This window comes from Quercus lobata, chromosome 12, assembly GCF_001633185.2.
Source record: "Quercus lobata isolate SW786 chromosome 12, ValleyOak3.0 Primary Assembly, whole genome shotgun sequence".
In the NCBI taxonomy this organism is placed as follows: Eukaryota; Viridiplantae; Streptophyta; class Magnoliopsida; order Fagales; family Fagaceae; genus Quercus; species Quercus lobata.
In genome coordinates, this window is record NC_044915.1 from 8815147 (window position 1) to 8836332 (window position 21186).

The 21186-nt window shown below is 33.9% G+C and overlaps 1 protein-coding gene across 2 annotated transcripts; it reads left to right on the forward strand.

Moving 5' to 3' along the window:
* Positions 1–5726: 5726 nt before the first annotated feature.
* On the forward strand, positions 5727–20205 carry LOC115971380 (ATP-dependent Clp protease proteolytic subunit-related protein 4, chloroplastic). Of its 2 annotated transcripts, XM_031091267.1 has the most exons (8): positions 5727–6097; positions 9776–9979; positions 14903–14958; positions 16175–16301; positions 16618–16695; positions 18167–18280; positions 18362–18474; positions 19905–20205. In XM_031091267.1, the coding sequence occupies exons 1-7, from the start codon at positions 5849–5851 to the stop codon at positions 18431–18433; spliced, it is 900 nt and encodes a 299-aa protein (XP_030947127.1). In that variant the 5' UTR covers positions 5727–5848; the 3' UTR covers positions 18434–18474; positions 19905–20205. The 2 variants fall into 2 exon arrangements, with proteins under 2 accessions (XP_030947127.1, XP_030947126.1); XM_031091266.1 differs by lacking the exon at positions 19905–20205 and having other exon boundaries at positions 5728–6097; positions 18362–18646.
* The last annotated feature ends 981 nt before the right edge of the window (positions 20206–21186 follow it).

Genomic DNA, 21186 nt, shown 5'->3' on the forward strand with positions numbered 1-21186 from the left:
CTTTTAAACTCCTTTTGTTTTGAAGTAAAATATTTTCAAATGAAAAATATTTTATACTAAAAAATTTTTCTGAAAATATTTTTATTTTACAATGTTTGATGGTGTACTATAAATTACTCAAGTTCTAGTGTTTCTACATTATAAAATGAAAAAAAAAAAAAAATCTTCAATAAGAAACAACTTAAACTCAAAATTCTCACCAACTTAAACTAAAATTCTTAAATTTTAATAAAAAAACACAACCATGAATCAAACCCAAACTCAAATTAGCTTCAAAAAAACCAGATTTGCCTAAGCACAGATTTGCAAGAAAAAAACCCAAATATGCCAATAAACCCAAATCTGCCCAAAAACTCAGATCACGGAAGAACCTTCAAATTAGAGATCAAATGGTATTTTTTTGTGGCATACAATTAATTGAGCTGTTGAAGTATTGAACGTTGAATGGTTTCTATGTTGGTAAAGCCTTAGAAGATCACAAAATGATGCTGAGTTTCTACCATCTTCTTCTATTTTGGAGAAACTACCCAGTGTTGCTAAAGAAGGTGGAGCCATTAATGGGTGGGACTGTGGGAGAGAGGGATCAAAGGGGACTAGGTTGTGGAGAGAAAATTGTGAGGGAGAGAGAGAGTGAGAGGGAGAGAGTGTGAGAGGGGTATCGAGACTGAGAGGGAGCAGTAAATGTAACATATTTTACCAAAATTTCAAGTGTAAAATACAAATTTGCCTAAGTTGATTTGATTGACTGAAAATATTTTACTTTTGACCAAATATTTTACTGCAACACAAATACCGCAAAATATGAAAATATTTTATTTAAAATATTTTACGTTGAAACAAATGTTGTGATAATTTAAGTATAATTCTACAATATCCTCACTTTTTTTTTAATAACCTACATCTGCTTTGTTATTGCCTTATTTAGAACATTTTTTTGTTCATATTTTCATGATGGAATGTGATAAGGTCCCAAAAGATTGTATGTGACAAATACAACGATGAACTCCACCATATTACAAATAGCTTATTTCTTTTGTTTTTATCTCAAATTTTCTAGTTACTTTGGCCAAACAATAACATGGTCACCAATAATAGTAATTTTGTCCACGTCCCAATGCCGGCTCAATGCCAAAAGCAATTAATGCGGTGACCTAAGGTCTCAAGTAAAAAAAAGGCCCTCAAATTTCAACATATAGGGTTTTTTCTATCAATGCAATGGTAATAATTAAGCTCAAATATTAGCCAACAAATAAAATGATATTTTTTTATCAAATAAAATACAAACAAAAAAGAGAGAAAAATGTTACGTCCACAACATTTTTCACAACACTTTTACAACAAATTTTAAGTAGCAAGTTGTTATTGATGGCAAAAAAGTAATTTTAGTGTTGAGTTCAAATTAAAACCAGTAACAACTTAATATCTAGGATTTGTTGTGAAAAATATTGTGAATGTAACACTTCTAAAAAAAAAAAAGAGCAATACACAAAAAAATTCACAACATTTTTCACAATAATTAAGTTGGCAAATTTTTACTAGTTTTTATCTAGGTCTACCATTAACATCACTCTTTTACTTATTGCTATCAATCTGTAACATCAATAGGTGTAAAAAATTTTGTCAAATTTTTGTGTCTATAGACTTAAAAAAAAAAAAAAATACATAGTTCATGTTAATTAATAGTAATTTTGCATCTAAAACAAGATAATCAATTTTCATTTTAAACCCCCAAATACAACAAGCCGCCCCTATGTCCACAGCTAATAGTAACTTGTCACAAGATGACAACTACATCTAATTTAAAGTTAGGCTCAATCATGTGGCATGCTAACTTATTTCTTATATTTTAATTTTCTAAAGATCACCTTTTTTTTTAATGGAAGTTCTAAATATCACTTTGAGAAGCAATAAAAAAATAATAGATGATAGTAACTTTGTCACATCAAATGATTACTCATGTTACATTGAGCAATAACTTCATGGCTACATTTATAAATTTTTAATTGCTTTTAGGTATGGTAGATTGTGATACGGTGATAGCAATTGTTTGTCTCAAATACAACAATGAACTCTACCACGACACACACTAACCTGTTTTTTTTTTTTTTTTGGTCACTTTTGAACGATAACTTTATGATATATATATATATATATATATATATATATCTCTAATAGTAACTTGTAACAATATGACAACTACATCTAATTTAAAGTTAGGCTCAATCATGTGGCATGCTAACTTATTTCTTATATTTTATTTTTCTAAAGATCTTTTATTTTTTTATTTTATGGAAGTTCTAAATATCACTTTGAGAAGCAATAAAAAAATAATAAATGATAGTAACTTTGTCACATCAAATGATAACTCATGTTACATTGAGCAATAACTTCATGGCTACATTTATAAAATTTTAATTGTTTTTAGGTATGGTAGACTGTGATATGCCACTGGGCCTTGTAGCCTAGTGGCACCCAATTTTGTTGTAAACCGTTAGCTCCAGGGTTTTATTCCCCGTAATTACCAAGCAAAAAAAAAAGCTAGATTGTTATACGGTCACAAAAATTGTTTGTCTCAAATACAACAATGAACTCTACCACGACATACACTAACTTTTTTTTTTTTTTTTTTTTATAATTTCAATTTTTTTTTGGGTCACTTTTGTACAATAACTTTATGATATATATACATACACACATACACACTAGCTTCATCACATGCACTTTGTGTGTGCAATGAGATTTTTTTTTTTTGTTGGTCTAGTGTCATAATTTTCCTTTTTTTTTTTTTTTTTTTTGATATGTTTGTTTTGAAGACATAGATTAGTAGGAGAATGCCATTTTGTAGGCATTTTAAGTGGAGTTTGAGACATTTTTTTACTGGGCTATCCTTAAATTTTTTTCCCTGTTAAACGTAAGGTTTAAGGGTATTTCTGGATCACATAAAAGTCCAGTCCAAAGATAGAAATCCTTTTATAAATAGTACTAGCCTCTGAGCACGCGCTCACATGCATGCTTAGAGGCTTTTCTATTTTTTTGGGTAAATATTAATAATTTGTATCTATTATAATTTTAATTTTTTTTTCAAACAAATAAAAATGATAAACTTTAGAGATAAATGGTAAATGTAATTTCTTTTTTGAATGGAAAAAAAATTATAAATTTTAAGAATTCTCTTTTTGAATTCAAACTAAGATTTGTTATTTGACATTTATGACCCTATTTCTAAATGAAGTTATCCTTCATTATTGAGGGTATTTTTGAACCATATAAAAGTCCAATTGAAAAAATGGAATCATCTTATATATATAGTGTGTGTATATATATATATATATTATTTTTTTTTCTTTTCAAAACAAGGTAACAATAGAATTGTTCCCTGAAATTCAAAATTAGGTTTGTCGTGTCTCATGCTAACCTATTTCTTATAACTTCTAAAGCATACTACAAATTTTACAATATAAGCCTTTCAAATTGATGTATTGTCAATCATATTTATTGTCACTTTAGTTTGTAACTGTAAGGACTCAAAAAGAAAGGCCCAAGCTCACCTAGAATAGTGGCCCCTAGTCCTTCAAGCCAAGCCCAACACAATGAATTTTTGAGAGAGTAGGCTTCTGAGTCAATTGCAATACTAATAAAATTACAAGCTTAGGACCAATAGAACCAAAGCGGTTAGTATGAGTGAAAAGAACGACAATTCAGTATAAGCTCCTCCTCAGGCAAGTCCGAGGATGGGTTTCTCATTAATAAATAAGAGTGACGTGTTTATAGAATGGTGCTATGCTCTCTCTCTCTCTCTCTTGTAAGATGTTTATCCCCTCTTTCTGTGGGGTTCCTTTCTTTATATAGTCCATTCCATTGCATCTTAGCCCTCCATCTGTACGTCTCAAGGGAACCATTTGGATGCTTGTCCCATTAGGACCCTTCTGGAGGTGGTAGAAAGGGCTGTGGGCTATGAAATCATTGTTCAAGTGTCTTTTCCTCATAAATGCAGCCAGTTCAATTGTTGCAGTGCATTAAATGTGGAGGTGGTAGTCACATTTCCAGATATCTCCTCCTTTTGTTGCTTGCACGACTCTGTTATCTTCCTTAAAACTTTACTTTCTAGTGTAGGGAGTTACATAAAGTACTCTCGAGGTGCCTTTGCTCCTTAGGATCCTCGGTCGGCAGACCAGTTTGCTTTCTTTCCTCGGAACTCTCATTCACAGTTTTCGCTTGTTTCAAAATGATCTTGATGTCTTCCCTCCTCAGACTTGGTCAACGTGTCAGACTTTGGTTAACATATATGTGAATCTTTGATCATCCTTAGATAGGGCCCATGGACTAAAAATGTGTTCGGATCATTTTGTTAGGTTCTAATGAATTAGGAACTAATGTATTAGAACTTTATTATGTATATGTTGGCAAACTATGATCAAAACATTCAGTCTAGATTTAGGCTGCTCAAAGTGTGTTTATGTGTAAAGTTGGAATCGAGTGTACTGCAGGATTTAATGTGTAAATCTGCAAAGCTTGATCAATCGAAGCTAATGCAGATTTTTTTTTTTTTGTGCAAGATTTTCCAACTCAAGCCCAAACCCATATGATGTGTAGGGTTTTATGTTTTGCTTCTAGTAAAAAAAAAAAAAAAAAAACCTAGCCACGTTTTAAAGGTTGTTGATATGCTGTGTGTATGAATCTCTAGTGAGATCTAGAGGTGATTGCCTTCATACATACTTAGGGTTATCAAGATTAAGATTGATGTCGAGAGCTTGGTGATCGCTACAGTTGCTGCGTAAAGAGCTTAAAGAAAACACAAGTGGGAGTGCTTGTGGTTGTTATGAATCCAAGAAAGAAGTAGTCCGTGGACTTGGAGCTGTCACGTGATCGTGGTAGTAAGTTTTCTACTCGAGGTAGCAATATGATGTTAGTGGTCTAAGTCGCTATTATAAAACTTCAATTCTTTCATAGCGGATCTGTTTTACCTTGAGCATAGCTAGATTAAATCCTCCTTAGGTTTTTTACCGGTTTGGTTTTCGTGGGTTATCATATCGTTATATTTTTTTTATTTTTCGCATTATTTACATGATATGATATACTTGTGTTAACCTAGTTTTTGAATAATTTACCTAAGTAATCACTTGACTAAATATCTAAGTTAATCAACTTGTGTTTTAAGGGGTCTAAAAACATACACATTTACTCCCACAGTAACATTTTCTTAACTTCCTTTTTAAAATTACCGGTTCATCATATCTTGTAACATGTTATGTCCTTGCACATATATATTATTAGATGGGAATCCTCTGTACTCTTACCATTGCATTGGAGAAGACATTACACATCTTTCCACTTATAGCAATAGTATATGGATTATACTCTATAACAAAACTTTCACGTAGTAAAATGGTAGATGCATAAGATAATTATTAAGAACGCAATTAAAGGATCTCAATCTTTTGTATCATAAGTTCATAACTCTAACTTATCAGTATCTTTAGGACCTTCTTCCTCTTTCCTCTGTGTGTTAAAAAAATACTTAATATTCTTAAAAAAAAACTGTCAATATTTATAAATAAAAGAGAAAAAATAGTGAATCCACATAAGCGTTACAAACAATCAGTTAGATTGATAAAAGGACATAGTCCTACAATTGCTCCACAAGTCACATTCCTCAAGGGTCAAACCTTATTCACCAGCCCACAACAAGTGAGTAGATGTGGCCTAAGTACAAAGTAACCTCACTTAACAATTTGGGTTTGGTTCCCCTAAAATTAGAACCCAAAGCCAGCCCACTAGGTTCTTCATTTCTCTAATCTTCTCCTATTCCTTTCACTCTCAGTACTCTCTCTCTCTTACCCTGCAAGCTATGGAGGTGGCAACCGCAGCTTCGAGCTTAGCGCTCCACCGGCACACGCTAGTAGCACCCCCCAGAACTTCGCGAAACGTAAATCTTAAACGCAGCTTCTCTCCCAGAGCCTCTCTCTCCACCAACTTCGTCGCTCCCTTCGTCGGAGGCAGCGTCTCCTCCGACTTCTCAGGCCACAAGCTCCGTCCCTCCTCTCTCAATCCGGCGTCGTTCCCTAGCTCCAAGCCCAAGCGAGGCGTCGTCACCATGGTATACCTCTCTCTCTCTTTCTTCAATTTTCATATTGTTTGCCAATTTTTCCATCTTGCAATTAGGGGAAATACTTGTGATTTTATTATCAACGATCTTAGGAATTGATAGGATTTATCTTTTTTCATAATGTACGAGAGAGAGAGAGAGAGAGAGAGAGAGAGAGAGAGAGAGAGAGCTTACACTTCAAAGTTGCAAGCCGGAAAGAAGAAAGAAAATTCTAGTGTACTAATAAACAATTAGAAAACAGCAAGTAGCAATGGAGGACTTCATGTGTACTCTATGGTAAATGTCACGGTTGTTTGTTTGGGGTATGAACAATTTTTGGATTTTTAACATTGATGCCTGAGGGGAAAAACTTGGAAAAACCGAAAAAATTCAAAATGGTTGGTGTTGAAATGAAATCTGAGTGAAGATGAAGCGGAGTGGAAACGGCTAAATATTCAACCGAGGGTCATATCAATACCTAGAGTTTGATTCATTGCCCAGAAATGAGTGTGATGTAGTTAAATGATGAAAGCCTGAGGACATATTTCAAGTCCCTTTAGTCCTTCTTTGATATTATCTTGAGACTTGCTCTCTTATGGGGAATGAATGAGTTGAAAAACGAATTGAGTGTGAAGATTCACTCCTTGAGATTAGATTGCTCCCCAAAAGGCTTCCTTTCGATGGAATGCAGAGACCAACACCAGAATGATTTTTCATCTCCCTCTTTTCCTCTTTGATGAACGAAAAAGTTACTTGCAAGGTTATAATCTTACCAGCCATACAAAGTGGGATTTATAAAACTTCGTTTTTTCCTCGCTGCTAAGTGATTTCATTGTTAGGTGTCAGAAACTCAATGGCCAACTGCTGTCACTGAAAGGAGACTAAGGTACTTAAGAGCTAGACTCACAAACAACATAAACATCCAGGGCAGCAGATTTATTTATTTATTTTTATAATTAATAAGTTTTATTGATATCAAAAAGAGGACACCCTAGTACACAGGGAGTGTACAGAGGGGTCAACAAATCAAGTACACAAATTACAAGAATCAAGAAAATTAAGAAAAGAAGAGAATGATTGGTTTCGCAAAGGAGACAACCAATCCAATAAAGTTCTAAAGAAAACTTGAGTTTTGGTATGGATCTCTCATTATCTTCATAACACTTGCTATTTCTTTCCCTCTAAAGACACCACATTAAAAAATGGGGGACAATTATCTATATATGACCATTTTGATGACGACCAAACTGGCCTTGCCAGCAAGCTTGGAGCCCCACAACTGACTGTGGCATAACCCAACTTACTCCAAATAAACCCAAAACCATAGACCACAAATCCATGGCAACCGGACAATGAAGGAAGAGATGACCAACCTATTTATTTATTTTGTCACATGGTACATGGACAGGTCATAATTTTGAAATTTATTCAGATTGCATAGTTTATAAATGAGAAGGCAGAGTTTAATTATTTCCTTTTGAGATGGAAAAACAAAAGTTGCCTCAATCGAGTAAGAATCATTGGAGTTACATAATTTCTTGACCCCATCACACTGCACCCATCTAACTGTTTTAAACAGGGATCTGTGTGATATTCCTTGTAATTGTATGAATAGAAACTTAATCGCCATCACTTCTTTGAATATATCCTAGCTAAAATGCACTTGTAATGGTAGTTGTTGTTGATTGGGTTTTATTTAAGAAATATGTGGTCTTTCTCTCTCTCTCTCTCTCTCTCTACAAGTAAAATATGTGGTCTTTCAATAAAATAAAACAGTCTAGATTCCCTTAATCTAATTTTCTTGTGAGAAGTATTAAGTTGTTTTATTTCACATATGACATAGGAAAACTGGGCTCTAATACCAATCACGCATGTTAGTCATTTGTGGGCTTAACGGATATTTTCTTGAAAGGCCTTCAACGACCAATGGCAATATATGCAGTGCTGGGTCTTATGGCTGCAAAGATTGATATAGGCTTGAAATGAATCAATGAATGAATCATGAAGATTAACTGGTGATGGTAGTTTTGTTTGCAGGAATTGTCCCCGGCAGCAGGTATATGAGGGGAATTGGGGTTGTTTGGGTTTGGGGTGGAAGGGGCTGGAAAAAGAAGTTGGGTTAAGGCTTGTTTATGGTTGTTAAAACGATTGGTATGTTTGGAGCTCAAAACAGATGAGAAAAGGAAGAAACAAAATCAGATCAGGTTTGTAGTTGTGAATCGGAATTGTAGCAGATCCAATTTTGTGGGTTTGGAGGCTAATAGTATGTAACTTCTGTTGGGTTTCTATTGTAGGGATTTTAGAGTTATAAGGGTGAGAAATCAAGGATGGGTTGTAGTTTTTGAAGCCTGGATAAATTTCTGGAAATTAGAGAGAGAAAGAAGATAGATCTATGACTCGCTTTTAGTTTCCCTAAGCTTTATATTTAGGATTTCCTTGTTATCACACTTATTTATATTAGTATACATCTTGGAGAAGGATTACATCACACAACATCAACAGCATAATTGTTGGCAAATCTCATATGACTTGTTCCCCCTTGAATTTTAAAATTAGTATTTATAGAAAACCAAAGCTAACCTAATGTAGGACAACCCCAAGCTTCACCACCCAGAGTAGCTTGAAACCTTAGGCTTGACCATCTAAGGGTGCTTGGAATCATCACCAAGCAAATAATTAGACTTCTCACTAGAATAAATTATTATTTCAATGATAATATAATTAAAATACCTCATGGAGCCTTTTATAGAGCTTCTAGGGATACTTTTGATGAATCCCATAAAATCCTCAACAGAATTATCCTGAAGAATTTGAAGTACTCCCTAACTGAAAATGATAATGATAAATCTGAAATAATGTCATAAAATATTATGAGAGCCTAAGCTGTAAAGGTGAGAGCCTAAGCTGTAAATGATGCCTCAGTGGTAAGGGTGAGATCCTAAGCTGTTGCATTTGAGTTGCAATTACCTGATGTGCAAGCTTAAGGGGGGACCCACATCCCGAGTTTTCTCTGGTCACCACGAGTCCAAAGGGCACGTGTTGGGCACTTGGGCAGGTCTTGGTTATCCAAAAAAAAAAAAAAAAAAACTCATAAAATATCATTTTGTCTGCGCCATAAGCCTTATAGGACTTAATCTCAAGTTTGGGCTTAAAAAATAACCTACATATAAAAGTCAGTAACATAATAAAACCCATAGTATGACCCATGGACTACAAATAGTCAAATACAACTTGTGCCTGAAAATATTGAAATTGCAGAAATGCCCCTAGCAGGCTAGCACTTAAAACTGAAGAGAATAAAACAATTCTAAACCAAAAGCTTCCTAACATAAAGGAACCTAGAATTTGACTCAATAGCAGGTAATTGAGCCTATGGAGGTTGCCAATGAGCTTTAGCTCAACTGGCACCTCCTCCCCTTATTAGTACTAGGTGGAGGGTGAGGTATTGGGGTCAAGATCCAATGGGTGCGGCTAACTTACCAATCAAAAAGGAAATATAGCCTATGGAGGGCATCAATTAGGCCCCAGATCAAAATTATACTGTAATCTTGAATAGTATTGGCCTTTAAGCTTGCCTTTTCCAGGAGCTTCTAGTAACCTGTACCAATCTAGTTCTCTATAATTCACACTAAGATGTCATCTGTGTTGCCAAATTCTATGAATACATTCCTCTTATTTATTTGTGAACAGGTCATTCCATTTGTAAGGGGAAGTGCAAGGGAGCAGCCTCCTCCAGACTTAGCATCGTACTTGTACAAAAACCGAATTGTTTACTTGGGCATGTCTCTTGTTCCTTCTGTCACAGAGTTGATACTAGCGGAATTTCTGTACCTTCAATATGAAGATGAAGAGAAGCCTATCTACCTATATATAAACTCCACTGGAACAACCAAGGTTAAGACCTTTCCTTCTTCTCCTCAACTTGCTTCTGAAACTCTCTTTATATTCTTTGTGCATGTCTATTATAGAAATACAGGAGTGTGTTTGTGTTTGACAAGTTCCTTGGTGGTTTCATTGACATTGTTTTTTTGCTAATGAAATGTTTGCACTATCTTATATAAATAAATTATAACAAGGTCTGCGGTTCAGAGGGTTCTTCATTTTTGTTAAAGATAAATCCGATGCTGGTTTTGTTTAGACAGCTCTTGATATAGAGGTTGACAAAAACAAATTTTTTTCCCTAGCTCAACAATCATAGACTCAACCTTGGCAACATTTACATGTGTTTTGATTTTAATTAGAGAAAGGTAGGTGACTATAAAAAGACTGATGAGAAGAGAGTTAAGTTTGTAGTACATTCTTTTGTTTGGTAATAGAAAGAAAAACAAGTGTCCACTGAGGTTGTAAAATATGCTTTGTATGTTGTACATGAACACTTCCCTTGACTTCTCAGCAAATCCAACCATTATTGCCTGAGAATATTATGGGTTCCAATTTCCTTTCATCTCTCAACACTTGTCAATAAAATCCAAACATGAGAAGTTATTAAAATTTTATCTGCTTCACTACTCTTTTCCACTTCTCTCAATCCAAACACATGGTTACTCTTTCGTATTAGGCTTCCCTCTCCCCCCGCCCCCTTCTCCAAATGTAGTCAAAACAATTTATTCAAATAAAAAAAGATTATAGAACATTATGAAAATATTTGAAATATGCGATGCATCGATGTTTAGATGATTATAATTTGCTCCAAAGCATGAGCATAAATTGCTTAGCCCGTTAAGATTGAATGCCCCTGGATTACTCAACAACTAGTTCTAACTGGTGGAGTTAGTTGCTATGGGTTATACCAGTGTTAGAAAAAGCCTAGGCCGCAGTTAAGCGCAACGGCCTCTTGGAGCCTAGGCGCAATGCACAAGCGCGCCCCTTGATTGAAGTGAAACGCACATTTTTAAAAATTAATTAAAAAATTTTGAGAATAATTATTAATGGGCAATACAACAATAAAGTGATCAAATAATCATATAAATTGAAATAAAACATTTTATATAATTCATATCACACTTATATTAAAATTGCAAGTCAAGTCATTTTTTTTTTTTTTTGGATTAGCTAGATATGAGTACTTCCATGCAATATACTTTATTGAATCTCAGGTAGCCACTAGCCATGATGCCCTATGACTAATGGCTAATATTTCTTAATAATTTAATTGCTATTTTCAACATCAACTACTAAAGTAATTAAAAAATTACCACAATTAAATGATATCATACTTTTTCTTCTTCATGAATGAACTAAGAATTTCAGGACATAGCAATTTGATAATTAGTACCAAGCAGAAAATCAGAGGGAAAAAATAAAATAAGTAGAAAATGAACATGGGTAGCATACTGTTTTGGGGAGAAAAAACCCAAGAAATAAAGAAAGAGAAAAGTTAATAGATGCCCTAAGGGTATTGATTTAAGAAATATTTTTAGAAACTTTTTATGGTAAAAGAAAAAAGTAACTGATTTTTTTCTTAGTTTTTTATATTTCTCATAAAAGTTATATCAAAACTTTCTTAAAGTAGTCCATTAACAAATGCCTAAGGGCACTAGTTAACTGTACCCATAAAAAACCCTAAAAACTAAAAAAGGAATAAGGATTAGGGGTCTGGGTTTCAGGACAAGTTACAATAAACCCCCACCCCAAAATAAAAGAGAAGAGAAGAGGGTGTACGTTTGTACAAGAGAAGAAAGGGAGGGGGTGTTAGTGGTTCCAGGTTGCACAGTAAAATATTGAGAGAGAGAGAGAGAGAGAGAGAGAGAGAAGAAGAGGTAATAGTAGTAAGATATTCAAAAAGTTCCAGGTTTGTGGGTTTTGGAATGAGGAAAAGTTTCAATGGAAGAAGATAAAGAGAGAGAAACATACCTGGTAAAGACAAAAGAAGAGATTTGTCAATTCTTCCTGGTGAGAACATGAGAACTGTGGTGGACTGCAATCCCAAATGTGTTTCATAGAATTTGCAAAGTTGGAGGGGTTGGGTTTAAGTGCATAACAGCGTACCATAACATTAAATTTTATATGCCAAATCAATGGTTTATATCAATAGTGTTAAAATCCTATGGTTACAATTCAGGTTTTTTTTTTTTTTTTTTTTTGAAAATATAAAATAATGCACTTCATGCTTATTGAAAAAGCACTTAAGGCTTCTTTGAATGCGCCTTGCTGGAGCCTTTGCACTTTGCGCATAAATGCGCTTTTACCCACACTAAGTTTTACTAGTTAGAGGTGAGTTCAAATGGCTCTTCTTTAGAAAGGTTGCCTGCTTTAAAAAAGAAATGATTATAATTAAACTTAGAGCTTAATTTATGTACATACACCAAGCAACATAAAGTGCAAGGTATGATGAAGAAAAATGTATATGCTCATTGGCAAAGGCTGATGTGATTGCGTTTACTGGCAAGTGGCTTTGCCCTTGAAGGTAGTGAGATTAAGTGTAGTGGTTGTACTTTAGTGAGAAAGAGTGAGTTGATTCAAGTTGAGGGAAAGAAAAAAAGTAGAGGAAGACCATAAGTAGTTAAAAAGGACATGTCAAAGAAGTAACAGAGGCTATGACTTTGGATAGAATAGAATGGAGAAAAAGAATACATGCGACCAACTCTTGTAGCTCAATTGGCACCTCCTAGTGTTTCCAACAAAGGTGTCTAGGGTTCAAATCCTCCCTACACATTGTAACTATCAAAAGAAAATATATGCGGCTGACCTGGCTAATCTTGTTAAGGATCTATTGCCCACTAAAAAAATATTGGGACTAAGTTTTTATTATTGTTGTTGTTGGTTGCATTTTAGGGACAATGACATCAGACAAACCTTGAAAAATTAACAATTAAAGGCAATCTTGATTCTTGTGAGGGAAAGACAGCAGGATGGCTGTAGATTGCTTTAAGCTGAGGGGAAATTTGTAGAATGGGTGTTGTGATGAGCGGCTTCTCTCAAAACAGCTAACAGAGAGCTATTGCTTTGTGAGCAGAAAAGTATTGGGACTATGTTTTTGTTATTGTTGTTGTTGGTTGCATTTTAGGGACAATGACATCAGACAACCTTGAAAAATTAACAATTAAAGGCAATCTTGATTCTTGTGAGGGAAAGACAGCAGGATGGCTGTAGATTGCTTTAAGCTGATGGGAAATTTGTAGAATAGGGTGTTGTGATGAGCGGCTTCTCTCAAAACAGCTAACATAGAGCTATTGCTTTGTGAGCAGAAAATTAGAGAGCAGAAGTGAAAACTAAACACCTTTACAAAAACAATCAATTTATCATTAATCAAAACAATCAAAACTATCATTAATCAAAACAATCAATTTATCATTAATCAAAACAATCAAAAATATCATTAATCAAAACAATCAATTTATCATTGATCAAAACAATTTATCATTAATCAAAACTTAATTAGGACTCCACCTTAAAGAGAAGGTAGAGATATAGAATCAAATTCAAAATTCGTGGCAATAAAGTTTAAGGTAGAAAAACAAATAAAGGATTTACCAAAAGGAAAGAGAAAGGAGCTGTGAGGAGATACATAGGGTGAGCATGGGTTGGGTTGGGTTGGGTTTGGGGTATTTTCAACATAACCTGACTTCCTTGGGTTGAGAAATCTCTAATCTAACCCAACCAATGGTAGCTCTAAAAACACTTTGTTTTTGTTTTCTTCAAGTGCATTGTTCATTCACGGTTTTTTATTAAATAATACTTTTAATGAAAAAGAGAAGAAAATTATATACAAAATTCTTCTAAATAATAATACAAAAAATTTATAATCTAAATGAAAGAGAATCCATAGAATCTACAAATGAATGCCAATTACACTATCACTAACTCCCATGCAACAAGACTACTTGAATAGAGATCTCACAAACAAAGATTTCATATTTATAAATGAAACCTCCATCCCATTAAAATTCAATTGTTCCTTCACTTTGAGAGAACACCCCCACCAAAATCCTTTCTCTTTTTACTTTTAGATGCTCAGCATAAAACAAGAATGGAACACTTCCAAGCCAAATTACCTCCTCACCTCTTAGGCAGCAAAAAAAGGGGGAAAAAGAAGGAAAAAACTGCATGCTAAGTGCCACACATAGAGGCCTAATAACTAACTAGTCTCACTATTACCAAATAAATATGTGTTGTTGAGCAACTGCAAAAACTATCAAATACCAAGCTTCATTACTTAAATAAAAGTCAACTTTAAAACTAAAATAAGATATTAATAACTCAATGAATAATCCTAGGCATTCATACATGAAGCCTGAACTTTTAGATTATGAGGGCCCATAGCTTTAGCCTTATGCATCCAAATTGGATATTTCCAACAATAAGAATTACTCCATCATATGGTTGTGACAATGTTCTATGGATACAATTGCGTCTCTACTTTAAATAAAATGTAGAGGTTGAGTTCATGGCAATCCCATATTATTGCCTGTATTGTGTCAAATTAATGTCATTGGTGTGAAAAGTAGAGAAGATTTTGCTTGCATGAGAATAGTCTTCTTCTTCAAATAATAAGCCCCCCCACCCCTCCCCCCCCCCTCCCCCCCCCCCCAAAAAAAAAAAAAAATCCACCCCCAGGGCTGCTGCCCCCATATTTGCTTTGCCTCTTTTTAAAAAAAATGAAAAATTGCTTGGCCTTTTTTTTAGCATATCTAAGTTTTTTTTATCAAATATAAATTATTTGGCTTTTATCCTTTTGTTTTTTTTTTCCCCCATTTGTTTGAAGAAAAAGGGGGTGGGGGAGATCTTAGACAAGCAACCAAAATTCTCTTATGATGGTATGAAGGTATTTTCATATAATGAATCATACTTTGATAAAAAATTTCCACTTTTTTTCAGGGTGGCGAGAAGTTGAGTTACGAGACTGAGGCTTTTGCAATTTATGATGTTATGAGGTCATCATTTTTTTCATAGTTCTCTCTCTCTCTCTCTCTTTATATATATATATATATATGTATATATTTTAAGTAATTTCATTAAAAATCACATAGTTATGTCACTTACTCCCCTTGCAATTGCTAGGTGGAGGGTTAGGTTTTGAGTTCAAGACCCACTTGGTGTGTGTGTAACTTACCAATAAAAAATAAAGCTATGTAATTTATTTTGAACTGTTTAGATATGTTGTGCACTATATTTTCATTTGTAAATTTTAGCGATTATTTTTGTATTTACTTTCTTCTCAGCACTCTGTTGTCAACATTTTGATTGGTAAGGTACATATGCAACCAATGACCCAACTGGGAGGAAATTCCACTTCAGCTGGAGCTCGTTGGCTCTCTCATGCAAATTTTGAATTTAGACTTATTATCAAGAATGTTTCAACCGATTCAGATGGTACCTATTATGTGCTTTGTGAATCATGCTGAGGCCTTATAGTAACTTGCAGAGTTTTCTATGCAATGAATGTTACTTTGCCTTTAATTACCGGCCACAAGATCTGGCTGATGTGATGAATCTCCCCAAGTTTCATGTTCCAGTGTTTTATTTATTTATTTTTAAATATGAGCTTTGTTGCATGTATCTTGGGAAACAAAGCTGATTCTGCACTAAATGATAAATCATGACTTCTAAGCATTCTTACATTTATAATTTCTATTTGATTTTCTTGTAATTGCTTTAAGTACTTTGTGTTCATCATCATGAACATAGAACTTTTTCTTTATCAATAAAATTTATATTACATATCAAAAATAAAATCAGATATATCCCAAATCTGGTTGGCCAGGGAAAGACAGATGTTAGACAAAAGTACTGCCACTGAGAATGTCATTGCATCCTAGCATAAAATGTATCATAAATGGTTTCAACTTTGCCCTTGATTTTATTTATACAATGTTCTCGCACTGTAACAACCCTGGCTTATCAATGTACTTAGTTTTAGAAATACACATATTTACACAGATCCTTATCTCATTTGCTAATTTTTTGCGTATTTGGTGGAATTCGTACCTTCAGTTTTAAAGGTTAGCTTCTTCTAAATGATGTAAAATAAGCTTTGCAAAAAATTTTATGTTTGTAAATTGGGTTTCGGTCCTTTATTTGTCTATTCAACTGGATGAGTTTATGGGCTGGTTGTTACGTGTATGACTGAGGTATTTTCTTCCACTGCAGGTACGTCAAGCCACCTATATTCACTCTCTGTGTTGGTAATGCTTGGGGAGAAGCAGCCTTACTTTTGGCCGCTGGAGCAAAGGGAAACCGTTCAGCCTTGCCATCATCCACAATAATGATAAAGCAGGTTATTTGTGACCAGTGATATCTAATACTCTTTAAGGGTTTTTTATTTTATTTTATTTATATTTTTAAAAATTTTTTATTTTAAAGTAATAGATTTTGTCAAAGAAGGGAAAAAAAGGTGTGCCACCCTGAGAGATGGGAAGTATACGATATCTAATACTTTAACATATTTGTTCTTTCCCAATGTCTTTGCCTTCTGTGTCAGTCTTGCTTAGCCTTTGCATGCTTGGGATGTCAATAGTTATTTAATTTAATGGTGCATATACATTGATTAAACTCTTACAAACTTGTGGTCTTATTTCTCAATGAATCTGCAGCCAATTGCCAGGTTTCAAGGTCAGGCAAGTGATATTGAGCTAGCAAGAAAAGAAATAAAGAATGTGAAAGCAGAGTTGGTAAGTTTAGTGGTCAATCTATATATATAAGCTAGAACCAAGATGCTGTCATGTGGCTCATTTTTTGAGTAGGAAATAGAATTTTCTTCATTTATCCTTCCACCTCATCAAATCTTTGCATTTATGTTAAAGTATCAATTCATTATCATGTGTTAATGAATAGATACATTTATTTCTATGTATTAATTATTAGAGGTCGGGTCTTGGTACAATGGCTAGTGCCTTCCACCAAAATCTATAGGTTGCGAGTGGAATCAGCCATTTCAAAACAAATTGGGGATAAGGCTACCTCCCATAACTTCTCCCAAACCCTCAAAAGTGGGAGTTTTATGCACTGGGCATGACATTTATTATTAATTATCTATAGACTCTATCTATCTATAAATCTATCTATACTGTAGGAATCAATAGGTGATACACTAATTATTTATTTACAAGGAATTTATATGGTTCTCTCTCTCTCTCTCTCTCTCTCAAGTTACACATGTTGTAGCTTTTTGTTAATATTAATATTACTAAATAACTTTTAATTGGTCTAGCACCATTGAATCACACATTTTCATTGTTCTAACACGTCAAATTTTGTGTTAATTGGATGCTATTTACTGTTTGATATATAAAATTGATATTTTCTTTATGATTTAAAATGCAAAAAACTTAAAATGTATTCAAAATCACGTGTATCCTTTCTTTTCAATGACTTTTAATATAATTAAAATTAATTCCCCAAACATTTTGACATATTATGAGTATTATAAATTAGTCATAGAAATAATTTCTTATTAAAATTTATAAAATAAACCTATTTAAATTTGCATCGCAAGATATTGGCTAGTTATATTACAAATATTCTCCCCTTGTATGCTTCATGATCAGGCGGCACTATAAAAAAATAATTTAAAAAAGAAGAAATGATGCCAAACACAGTTGGAAAATAGAGATAAAAAGAGGAACAAAAGTAACAACAGAACAAACCCTAGGATTCACCACCTAGAATCAGCTTGCAAACCCTAGGCATCACCACCTAGGGGCGTTTGGCATCACCACCAAATAGAATAAACAAAGGGGGAGACATTTTCTCAACTCATAGTAATTAATCTTAGTCAAATTCATCTGTCTTTTTCAGGATTACAAGAGCACTATTTTAATAGGGTTTAGGGAGTACATTGATATGGAAAATGCCTAGTCAAATCCCTTAAAACCCTAAAATTAAAAACTAATTTCAAATTTCAAATTTAGAATCCAAATCTTAAATGAATTTGGTTTTAATGCTTCCTGCATCAAGAAGAATTAAATAAAAACAATGGTATGAAAAAAATATTATCTACCTGTTAAAAAATCTGGGAAAGAAGAAAGAGAAGAAAAGAGCAATAGCCAATATTGAAGATTGTTGATTTAGATCTGCATTTAGATGTGCATTTAAGCATGACCTGATATACTGCTTGACATGGTTATTGAATTTACATTCAAGGTTAATCTCCTCGCAAAGCATGTTGGAAAATCACCTGAGCAGGTTGATGCGGACATCAGGCGCCCAAAATATTTTAGTCCCAGTGAAGCTGTTGAATACGGCATCATTGACAAGGTGCCTCCAGTAGATGGAGTTGATTTAGTTTTTGGTCTAATTCTATACAACACTAAATTATAATTTCCATAATTTTCTCAGGTACTATACAATGAAAGAAGTCCTGAAGACCGGGGAGTTGTCTCTGACCTGAAAAAAGCGAAACTTATTTGACTGTAGGAATACATGGATTAATTATTGTAAGGAATATTCAGGTAAAGTGCGACCACAAGTCATTGCCCCATTTTAAATTCTGTTATGATTAAAATGCTTTCAATAAATTTTGTGTTATATAATAGCTCAGGGATAACAATAAGTTTCTCTCTTTTCACTGTCACTCTGTCAAAGATTGTTCTTCTTATCCTTTATGGCGCTTGTGATTTGTTATGCACTTCTGTTTTTGCTGTTTAACAATTTTAACATAAACTCTGGTAGTTTGATGGTCATATGGGACCTCAAGGTGTAACGGGCATCTTAACATATCAAGACATAGATAGGATGATTTCTCAGCTTTCTTAAATGTAATGTTTCACCACTTCATAATTATTATTAAAAAAAAAAAAAAAAAGATTTCACCACTTCATATGTATTGATGCCAACGCTGTTATTGGTAAATGAATGAAGAGGCTATTACAGAACAAGTCAAGCATCATTTAGAAATGCTTTTATGAACCTTGCACCCACTAGAGTCTTGTCTCAAATCATGTGCCTCTGAATTTTGGCGCCTAGGATCTCACCAGTTTCTATCCTGAAGCAATCTGTTGCTTTAGTGAGGAGGATAAGTTGGTTCTGGAATTGTAAAGTAATTGCTTGTTCTTTTCATTACCATGTCATCTCCACCAAAAACTGGAGTAATGTGACTCCTGGCAGTGGGTATTAGCTAAAGTTTCTCATTGTGACTGTTGGTTAACTCTTGCTTGACACCTTTCATTTGTTTTTTGATTGTTTTGTTATGATTGCTCAAATTGAGACTGAAAGTACTTTAGAATTAAAAATTGATATTGAAAGTGACTCTGGAGAGGCATTGGTGGTTGGTGGTATGCCTTGTTGCTTTGTAGTTTTAGTTTCATCTCGCACCAAATGACCTTTTGTCCCTACTTTCTCATTCCAAATTACAAGTGTAGGAGAGGGATGGGAGGAATTACAGATCTGGAAATGTGAACCATACACGCAGTCTGGTCTGTAGTCTCAACGTTGTCTCTTCCATTATTTATTGGTATGACCTGTTTATGGATAGAGTTGTCATTGTCCAAGCCCATTATAGTGATTCACTTTCTTTTAGTTGAAGCTCTCTCTCTCTCTCTCTTGAAACAATCATTTCGCAGGTCTGAACAGATTAATAATATGTTTTTAAAGGTCATCTTTCATAGGTCAATCTTTCTTGCTTTGTGAATTTGTTGATTGCTATAGCAATGTAAATCAAAATGAATGGAGGATCTAGAGACTTAAGCACACAAATTGTGCTTTTGATGAGTTCACATCAGCACCGTAGTGTCCGGTGAGGAGCAAGGCAGAAATCCCAATTCTTCAATATTAGTGTACAATGTGTGTGCAAGTTATATGTGTTGGTAAATTGGATGTATACATCAGCTAGTTGTACTCCATTATACTATCCACCTTCATTTTCTTTTCCTACTTCAAGCAGATCGAAGATTATATCAAGATTAGCTTCTAGAGAACTGGAACAAGAGTTGCACCAAATTCCGTTATCAAGTGTTTAGTGGTAATTGGTAACAGTATCACTAGTGAGAATTTAATCACAGTTGAGGAACTCATAAACAATTGACAGACTGCGTCTATTTCAACCTCCAAAGGATTACCAATGGTTTTCTGGTCTGATGGTATCCTTGTTGATGTCTTGTTCAAGTGTGTGTAAAAACAAATTCTAAATGTCGTGTCAGTTCATGTATTAGACTCGTTGATATGAAACACCCTCTCTTTCTCTCTCTCTCAAGTAAACTTATTCATGCAATATAGGATTTGAATCTAAATTGTGCCAAAGATTATTGACACATGGAATTGCATTCTAAACATGTTCAATATTTTAAATGAATTATAGAATCCAACACGATATTTTGTGTAAGAAAGAATAAATACTGGTAAGGAATATTTCTAAACAAGTACTTGACACCTATGAGGAATATTTTCATCGGCCAGCCTTCACCAATCAGCCTTCACTAGTCAACTTTTTGGAACTGAAGCCACAAGCTACACCCATTATAGGCGAGATTATCCCTTCCGAATTGGTTAAATCGTCCGCTTGGTCTACTTTAGTTAATTCCATCTAATTGAGTAGCCCGACTTCAATACTCTTCTGTTATCCCTAAAAAGGGAAGAGTAAGGCATTTATTTGTGATGGAGAACTTTTTTAGCTAACTTAAAACTACAAGAGCTACTCGTCCGAAGAAGACCCACTCGTTTGAATTGATAGGACTCATCTGTCATTACATGGCAAATGGTCCGGTCGGGTTGGGTTCGGGTCGGGTCATTTAGGTTATGGGTCAGATTGGGTTGGGTTGATCCATATTTTTACATTTAAAATAAATAAATGTCAACTTTTTAGAGAGAATAAATCAAATCAAAAAAAAAAAATTACTATTATACATGACATGTGATGTGATGTGAAGGGAAAAAAACAGACAAATAAAAAAACATAAAGATTTCCATATCTTTGCAATTCAAACAGTTTTGACTTTTGAGCATGATTAAAATTCTTTATATACTTCAAATTCAAAGTTCACTAATGATATCATTTCCACAAAAGAACCCAAAAAAAAAAAATAATAATAATAATTACAAAATTAAATGTTATGGGCTATGTCAAGTTATCAACCTTCTTAAGTGCACAAATCCTTATTGCATTTAAAATAATAATAACGTTAGACTATATAGAAATATAAACTAAATATAAAATAAAACCTTTAAAA